The sequence below is a fragment of the Salvelinus sp. IW2-2015 genome, linkage group LG6.1 (assembly GCF_002910315.2).
Source record: "Salvelinus sp. IW2-2015 linkage group LG6.1, ASM291031v2, whole genome shotgun sequence".
NCBI lineage: Eukaryota > Metazoa > Chordata > Actinopteri > Salmoniformes > Salmonidae > Salvelinus > Salvelinus sp. IW2-2015.
The window spans coordinates 3,892,687-3,901,994 of record NC_036845.1 but is presented as its reverse complement, the minus strand read 5'-3'; the positions used below and the strand labels follow the sequence as shown (position 1 = coordinate 3,901,994).

At 44.7% G+C, this 9,308-nt stretch overlaps 1 protein-coding gene across 1 annotated transcript; it reads left to right on the top strand.

The window, feature by feature from the left end:
- The first annotated feature begins 958 nt into the window (after positions 1–958).
- LOC111964917 (melanocortin-2 receptor accessory protein 2A-like) lies at positions 959–8,450 on the top strand. Its single transcript, XM_070443921.1, has 3 exons — positions 959–1,374; positions 2,006–2,105; positions 6,733–8,450. Exons 1-3 carry the CDS (start codon positions 1,251–1,253, stop codon positions 7,223–7,225), a joined length of 717 nt encoding a protein of 238 aa, XP_070300022.1. The 5' UTR covers positions 959–1,250; the 3' UTR covers positions 7,226–8,450.
- Positions 8,451–9,308: the final 858 nt, after the last annotated feature.

The window sequence follows — 9,308 nt, the reverse complement described above, 5'->3', positions numbered from 1 at the left end:
AAAACTATATCCTTCTCTAGTAGACCAAGCGTGGAGAGGAAACCCCGATGATGAAGTGGTGGTGGCTCAAAGAAGAGTGCTATTGCCGCTCCAGGCTGAGCCTCCTCCCGCTTATAATCGGGGAGAGGAGGGTGTAGAGCCAGAGAGACAGGGAGAGACAGAGAGGGAGCAGGAACTGATTAAGGCAGCATTAAGTAAGGCTGGGTTAGAAGGGGCATGGGCCGAGATCCAGACAGTGAAGTAGAAAGACAAGTTSGACAGGGGGAAATATCAGACACATTTACCGAATCAGAACCGATCAGGACTATTCAGAAAAACCTCCGATGTAGGAAAGAAGAATAGACATAAGCCTAGGAAAGATTCCCATTATTATAATGATGAAGAAGACAGTGCAGAGAGAGAGGGTCTGTATCCCCTAATAGAATTACCCAGGCGGGGGAGGGTGACAATGAACCTATTGTTCGGGTCTATCGGCCCTGGACACAGAGACATGGAAAAGGCAGTAGAAGGAATCCCACACCCAAAGACAGGAATGGCAGGTTTTGAGAGAGATTTGAACGGACTAGCGTCCGTTCAATCTCTCTCAAAACCTGCGTCCGTTCAATCTCTCTCAAAACCTGCCATTCCTGTCTTTGGGTGTGGGATTCCTTCTACTGCCTTTTCAAATCTCTCTCAAAACCTGCCATTCCTGCTTTAATTTCACTCTGTGGTTTCGTGACAATAAAATAGCATATGTTTGACCTTTGAACATGATGGATTATTGACAGTATTCCAAAACACAGATCCAGAACATATTTAAAGCCACTCGTGCCTTTGCATAAATATTTTCATTGATGGATAAGATCACTCCAGATCGCAGTCCCCTTTAAAAAAAAAAAAGTGTAGGCCACATATCCTACCTACCGCTCTCCATTTCACCGTCCTCCAACTCATTATTGCTCTGCGCATCCAAGCCAAGCGCACGAGTCCGAAAGCAATACAAGATGATGTCAATGGACAGGCGCACCCTCGTTCCGAATCCAGAGAGAGAGAGAGAGAGCGCGCGCCGTGTAAGCACATAGCTGCGCGTGGTGAAGTTTAGTATACCTCATATAATAACTGTGTTATTGAACGGAGTCAATTCCAGAAATCCTCGCCTACTTCGCTAGATTTATTTTATTTTATTGGTGTTGGGGAATAAAACTGTCTCACTTAACGTTCGCCTTTTTCGTTTTTCTTTAGTCCGCCTGCGCTCTTGGATCTTTTTGGAGATGTCTGAGTTTAACCACTCAAATCTATCAGGCGGAAACGCTCCAGACCCGGACTACAAGTGGACATATGAGTATTACGACGATGATGAGCCTGTTTCGTTCGAGGGACTCAAAGCGCACCGATGTAAGTACAGGATCTCAGTTTACAGTCCTGTGCTGCCCCTCCATCCCTTTCACCCATCTTCTCTGCGTTACGCATGCATGACTTTATTGTAGAAGTGAACTGTGATTAAATCATGTGTGTATGTATTTATACGTGAGAATTGCCATGGCTCATTGCATCACATTCATATTTGTGGCTTGAAGTTAAAGTTAAGTATAGCAGATATTCTTCATAATGACAAATAGGTAGAGGGTGTGTGTGGTTTATGAGAGCTAGAGAGAGAGAGGGGGTGGTGGCGCCTTAGAGTGTAAACCCTGCAGAGAAATATAAGCATGTCAATGCTGAGTGTCTGAGTAAGGGAGTTCCTTGTTTAGGCCTGTATGTGTGTCCGCCTTTTAACATTAGACACATACACAATCAATACATTTATTTTTCCTCTAGAATAACATGCACCAATCAATGTCAACCCAGTCTAGACATAATACATTTTCATAGCCCTCCCCTCTCTCTCTCTCCCCCTCTTCTCCATCTCATTGTGCTTAAAATACTGTTGTTTTTGTCATGCTGTAGATATAATGACATATAATGACCTACTATACATTGGAACTAAAACATGTATTTGACCTGTCAATCAAGTCTTGTTGTGTTGCAGACTCCATCGTGATAGGCTTCTGGGTGGGCCTGGCTGTCTTTGTCATCTTCATGTTCTTTGTCCTGACGCTTCTCACCAAGACAGGAGCTCCACATCCCGAGTGAGTCTCCTTATCAACCAGCCATCACATGTCAATCAAGTGAATTACTTAGCAATCCACCAACTTCCAGTGGCTCTTAACATGTGCGCAATTATTTACCACGGTAGGTAAATGGCAGACAGTGTGACTGGTTCATGTTTCATGGTGCTTTTCAGGTCCATGGATAGCACCATGGTGGTTCAGCAGCACGGACAGTTTCTTAGCATGCCCAATTATTTATCACACCAGGTAAATAACATTGGCAGTGTGGCTGTTCATATTCCAAGTTTTGTGGTACTTTCTTTTCAGCACCGTGGACAGCACCAGGCGTGTTAGTGGCAGAGCCTTACACAGGCTGTGGTTAGTTCTGCTTCAGCACCACAGAGAGCGCCTGGTTCAGTGTCTCTTGGTTTTCCTCTCTGTAAATGAGACAATTCTCCCTCCCRGTCTCAGTGCACTCTGATGTTTGATGCCATCTTAGTAAASGATTCTAATTATCAGCAGCCCTCTTCCCTTGTATCCATGGTTGTAGCATATGTCTCATTTGCACACCGTACTTGCTCTCTCTCTCGCGCGCGCTCTCTCTGTCAGCTCCCTCTTTTTTTCTTACTATACGCTCTGCTTTGATCCTTCTTTCTTTCTCCTTTTCAGTCAGAGATTTCTCCCTTGGTGGTCCCCCCCCCTCTCTTCCCCCTCCCTCAATGCCCTGTTTCTCTCCCACTCCGCTCATCTCTCTCTCTCTAGCCTCGTGCAAACAAACTGCGGTAATCTGTATGCGTTCCGGTGGAAGTCCAGTCATTTCAATGGTAGGCGAGCCGCACCGCTGCAGCTCATCTGTCGAACTAGATCTTTCAACTATGTGTTTATGGGATAGCATCAAGACATTTTCGACAGGTCAATACATTTACTTGAAAAACTACAAGATCAAAGTTTATGATGTTTATACATTTATGCAATTATGTGGTAACGCTTCACTTAACACCCAGTGTTATTACACGGTCATAACCATGTCATGATGTCATAAGAGCTGACATAACTTGTCATAACCTGTCATAATATTGTCACAACACTGTCATGACCCATATATTTACACCTGTTATGACAAATATTGTTTTTTTTTATGGCTGGTTATGACACCTACATTTATTCAAATATTTTTTTTTCCTGATAAAAAGTTTCCTTTCATTTGAAAGTTTGTCTCTTATATCCTTTGTTTTTGTTGTAATGAATTCTTTACAGTCATGTTTTTTTTCATCATATTTTATTTAACTTGTAGAAAATACACTTTATGACACTGTCATGAAGCATTATGACCATCCTGTGTCACTTTACATGGACTAAGACAATAGACTTTATGACAAAGTCAAGAAGCATTATGACCATCATAATCATATAAGCCAGATAAGACTATCACTTACATGCCCTTATATCAGTCATCAGTCAAAAAGATGGTGTGTTGTCCTGCTCCTGATATCTGCTCCTGCATTCATCCCTGTAAACAACAGAGCACTGGGGTAGGTGCATGTCTGACATCAATGTGTGTGCAATTACAATAATAATTTAACAACGTTAATAAATAWATATATATACAGTACCAGTCAAAAGTTTGGACATACCTACTCATTCAAGAGTTTTTCTTTATTTTTAAAATTTTCTACATTGTAGAATAATTGTTCAGACATCAAAACTATGAAATAACACATATGGAATCATGTAGTAACCAAAAAAGTGTTAAACCCAAATATATTTTATATTTGAGATTCTTCAAATAGCCACCACTCTTGTGTAGGTGTCATAACCAGTCATAAAATAACTACTGTGGTAGGTTTTGTGGGTTTTGACACTCTTGTGTAGGTGTCATAACCAGCCATAAAATAACTACTGTGGTAGGTTTGGGTGGTTTTGACACTTGTGTAGGTGTCATAACCAGCCATAAAATAACTACTGTGGTAGGTTTTTGTGGTTTTGACACTCTTTGTGGTGTGTCATAACCAGCCATGAAAATAACTACTGTGGTAGGTTTTGTGGGTTTGACACTCTTGTGTAGGTGTCATAACCAGCCATAAAATAACTACTGTGGTAGGTTTTGTGGGTTTTGACACTCTTGTGTAGGTGTCATAACCAGTCATAAAATAAACTACTGTGGTAGTTTTGTTGGTTTTGACACTCTTGTGTAGGTGTCATACCAGCCAATAAAATAACTACTGTGGTAGGTTTTGTGGGTTTTGACACTTTTATGTGGGTATCATAACCAGTCATAAAATAAATACATAATATACGTCACAAACAGGTCTAATATATTTACAATGACAGTGTATGATCATATTATACCAAGTTATGACAAGTTATGTCAGCAGTGTTATTACATATTATGCACATGGTTATGACCGTGTCATAACCTGTTATGATGCTGGGGTGTCAAATAAAGTGTTACCTATCATGTTTTATGTTTATATCGCTATTGGTGATTTTAATTTTATACAAGTTGTGGGATTAGCCTTTGTCACACACCCTGGCATAGTGGCTGAAAGATAATTAATTAACACTTCCATGTTGTGTGGAATTCTGATTGGTGATGCCTCATGCAATAGATTACAACACGTACGGCAAATGTGATGGATGCAGTCTGTTAGCAGATGCGGTGCTTGAGTTCTATTTCTCTTGGAGCTTCATCCCCTCTCTCTCTACCACTCTCCCTTTTCTCAACTCTCTCTAAGCTGATTCTTTCTTTAAGCTCAGTTTTCCCCTGTGAACGTTTTATGCTGCTCTCTGAACCACCCTTATCCCTGTGTGTGTGGCAGTGCCACGGCTTCTCTCATTAGCTGTCAGAGAGCTGAGCCCGTGAGTCTGTATGTATCTGTTCCTCTGGAGTGGATCTCTGCCAGGCTCAGCTGAGGCTCAGCCTCTGGATCCCTTACAGACAAACCTCACTGCCTTCCAGACAGACCTCACTGCCTTCCAGACAACCTCACTGCCTTCCAGACAACCTCACTGCCTTCCAGACAGACCTCACTGCCTTCCAGACAGACCTCACTGCCTTCCAGACAAATCTCACTGCCTTCCAGACAACCTCACTGCCTTCCAGACAGACCTCACTGCCTTCCAGACAGACCCTCACTGCTTCCAGACAGATCTCACTGCTTCCAGACAAACCTCACTGGCTACCTTGATACGTCCCAGGCTCTATCTATTGCAGGACCACAGCACAGCAAGCAGGATGGCAGTTAATGCATTTAATGTGACCAACTAGTTAAAGCTGGAAATCTGTCTCTGTGTGTGTGACTATAACAACAAATGAAAGAGTAAATGATACCCATCAGCCTCCCTGAATCTTGTATTTCCAATTGTAGCCCAGTGTGTGCGTGTGCGTGCGCATGCATGGTTGTGTGCATGGGCATGGGTGTGTTGAGGTCACATCAGGCTTCTCTTCTTTATGGCTATGTTTAGACAGGCATCCCAATTCTGATCTTATTTTCAGTAATTGGTAGTTTTATCATTTAGATCAGCTCTGAATAGGATCTGAAATGATCTGAAATGATTGGTCAAAAAGCCAATAACTGGGGCAAAAAAAAWTGAATTGGGCTGCCTGTCTAAACACAGCCTATTAGGCCCTAAGTGAATGTGAGAGCTGATGAGTGCTGGCTGCTGTGTAGAGGAGCTAATTGTCTTGCTTTGTTCAGTAATGGAGGTCAGGGGGCCTCAAGGGGCCCCACCAGGGCGAAGCCTGTTAACCTCCCAGGTCTGCTGATCACAGCGCTCCACTGCTCTAGTCCAACGCCATGACATCCATTTACTCAGCTTTCTCTCTTCCTCCCTCTCTCTTCCTCTCTCTTTCTCTGCCTGCTTCAATGCAGCTATATACTGAGCTGAGCTAAAGCCAAAAAATAAAGACACCCGCTAAGAGAATAGAAATATGGTGTTGAGCCAATAGACACAGGAGCGCCAACATACACAGAATTAGCGCACGGACACGCAACACACAGCTCTTTCCAAACATGCATTGATTATTCAATCCAGACTTGTTTGTTTGAGCATGAATGAAGAGTCATACGCCCCAAAAGGGAATACATGATACCCTCTTTTACCTACCATCCATGTCTYTTTCTTCCCTCTCACTGTCCTCTCTTACCTAACATCCATGTCTTTCTTCCTCTCCCGGTTCTCTCTTACCTAACATCCATGTCTTTCTTCCCTCTCCCTGTCCTCTCTTACCTAACATCCATGTCTTTCTTCCCTCTCCCTGTCCCTCTCTAACCTAACATCATGTCTTCTCCCTCTTCCTGTCCTCTCTTACCTAACATCCATGTCTTTCTTCCCCTCCCTGTCCTCTCTACCTAACATCCATGTCTTTCTTCCCTCTCACTGTCCTCTCTTACCTAACATCCATGTCTTTCTTCCTCTCCCTGTTCTCTCTTACCTAACATCCATGTCTGTCTTTCTTCCCTCTCCCTGTCCTCTCTTTACCTAACATCCATGTCTTTCTTCCCTCTCACTGTCCTCTTTTACCTAACATCCATGTCTCTTTCTTCCCTCTTCCTATCCTCCATGATTCTGATAAGGCACTTAATATTTTTCACTTTTAATTGTGAGGTAGTCACACCTATTTCTCTTCTAATACACTCCTGGTCCTCAACTGTCCCCCATCTAGAGGAGCTGAGCCCTGTAAGAAGCGTGTTCGTCTGACCAGCTGTGTGGAGGACCTCCGCCCCCCTGCAGACCCTGACAACCGGCCCTGCCTCCAACTGGACTCCTCTCTCAGCCGCTCCCTCTTCCACTGCTACATCAATGAGGAACAGGCCCAGGGGGGGTCCAGGCCTAGAGCTGGAGCAGGAGCTGTGGGAGCACCCAGTGGAGGGCTGGTCCAGGGGCCGGGGCGAGGCAGGTCAGGCAGCCCAGAGGAGGGGGTGGTGGTGGGGATGGAAGTAGGTGTCAGCCGTGCCCTGCAAGGGGCTGCCATGTTGGGGGGGAACCGGACTGACCACAGAGAGGCAATGTCCCTGTCCCACTTCAACATCCCTAACGTTGTGGACTCCGAGCACAGCTCCGCCCTGGGGGCGGACGATCTGCTGCTGGGGGAGCCGCCAATCATCATGGAGGGGGAGTGTCATCGGCCCCACAGCGCACATCACATGATGGACTAAGGTACCCTCTACTTCCTGGGGAACCACCAATCATCCTAGAGGGGGAGTGTCATTCCCATGGGGTCCATCACACGATTGACTGGGGGAACCACCAATCATCCTAGAGGGGGAGTGTCATCGGCCACGTAGCGCCCTTCAGAAGATGGACTGTCCTGCCCATCACACAATAGACTATGGTCCTGCTTACTTCTCACACCCACCTCCGTTAGGACATTATAGATAATTATGAGGACATCACAGGACTCATCAGCCTTATATAGAGAGAGTTGTGTCAACCGAATTCATGGAGGTTCAAATAAATCCTAATCTAACATTCTGTGTTGTGCCAGTCATGTACAGTGCAAGCTCTCCTAATTAGGCTGTGGTTCCAGCTTCTCACACCACCTCCATTGTGAGGACATTCTGGATTATTATGGATCCTCCTGCAGTAACTGTACCTCCTGACATTTTCATTCTGTTCAGATTTGGTTCTAGCTAAAATACTGTACAGTCAAAATATATAAACATTTAATGTTAATTAACAATACAGAGTTAAATATGCATATGTGATATGCCCTACTTTTCGAATCTTTATGTCAACAAGGTTGCCTACGCAGAGCCAGAACTTGTGACGCCACATCTCAACGCTAAACTGGAAGTCCAGCTTCATCAAGTTGATTAGAATGTTTTTGTATTTAACCTTTATTTAACTAGGAAGTGAGTTAAGAAAAAAATATTATTTACAATGACAGCCTACCCCGCCCAAATCCTCCCCTTACCCGGACGACGGTGGGCCAATTGTGCGCCGCCCTATGGGACCCCCGATGACAGCCTGTTGTGATACATCCCAGGATTGAACCCGGAACTGTAGTGACGCCTCTAGAAGTGCCTTAGACCGCTGCGCCACTCGGTCCCCCCGTATAGTGGTGGAGGCCTTGCAGGAATCAGATAAAGGGATGGCGACAACAGAAGAGGTAAGGAGAATTTGATACAACAACCAAAATGCACCAGAAAGGCCAGACTCTTCTCTTGGGTTTTCAATTCAACAGCAGTCTGAATGTTGTCCTTGTTCAGTACTAATCGTAGCACACCTGTTCCTCACTATAAACTGTCACAGACATAACTTTTTATATACCATGCTTTGCTCCTGTCAATGCTTTACCTACATGTCATATCAGTCTCGTCTGCCAAGTCTATAGAAGGTTGTGACTACATAAAACTAAACTCAGCAAAGATAATTAGTAAAAATCCAAATAACTTAGTCGATATTCATTGCAAAGGGTTTCCCATGCTTGTTCAATGAACCATAAACAATTAATGAACATGCACCTGTGGAACGGTCGTTAAGACACTAACAGCTTACAGACGTTAGGCAGTTAAGGTCACAGTTATGAAAACGTAGAACACTAAAGAGGCCTTTCTACTGACTCTGAAAAACACCAAAAGAAAGATGCCCAGGGTCCCTGCTCATCTGCGTGAACATGCCTTAGGCATGCTGCAAGGAGGCATGAGGACTGCAGATGTGGCCAGGGCAATAAATTGCAATGTCCGTGAGACGCCTAAGACAGCGCTACAGGGAGACAGGATGGACAGCTGATCGTCCTCACAGTGGCAGACCACATGTAACAACACCTGCACAGGATCGGTACATCACACCTGCGGGTCAAGTACAGGATGGCAACAACAACTGCCCGAGTTATACCAGGAACGCACAATCCCTCCATCAGTGCTCAGATTGTCCGCAATAGGCTGAGAGAGGCTGGACTGAGGGAATGTAGGCCTGTTGTAAGGCAGGTCCTCTGACCAGACATCACCGGCAACAACGTCACATATGGGCACAAACCCATCGTCTCTGGACCAGACAGGACTGGAAAAAAGGGCTCTTCACTGACTAGTGTCGGTTTTGTCTCATCAAGGGTGATGGTCAGATTCGCGTTTATCGTAGAAAGAATGAGCTTTACACTGAGGCCTGTACTCTGGAGCGGGATTGATTTGGAGGTAGAGGGTCCGTCATGGTCTGGGGCGGTGTGTCACAGCATCATCGGACTGAGCTTGTTGTCATTGCAGGCAATCTCAACGCTGTGAGTTACAGGGAAGACATCCT

Excerpts from the sequence above, each read along its gene's own strand:
- LOC111964917 (XM_070443921.1), top strand. The coding sequence starts at position 1,251 with ATGTCTGAGTTTAACCACTCAAATCTATCAGGCGGAAACGCTCCAGAC. Across the intron at positions 1,375-2,005 it reads GGGACTCAAAGCGCACCGAT|ACTCCATCGTGATAGGCTTC; the intron begins GTAAGTACAGGA and ends GTTGTGTTGCAG. Across the intron at positions 2,106-6,732 it reads ACAGGAGCTCCACATCCCGA|AGGAGCTGAGCCCTGTAAGA; the intron begins GTGAGTCTCCTT and ends TCCCCCATCTAG.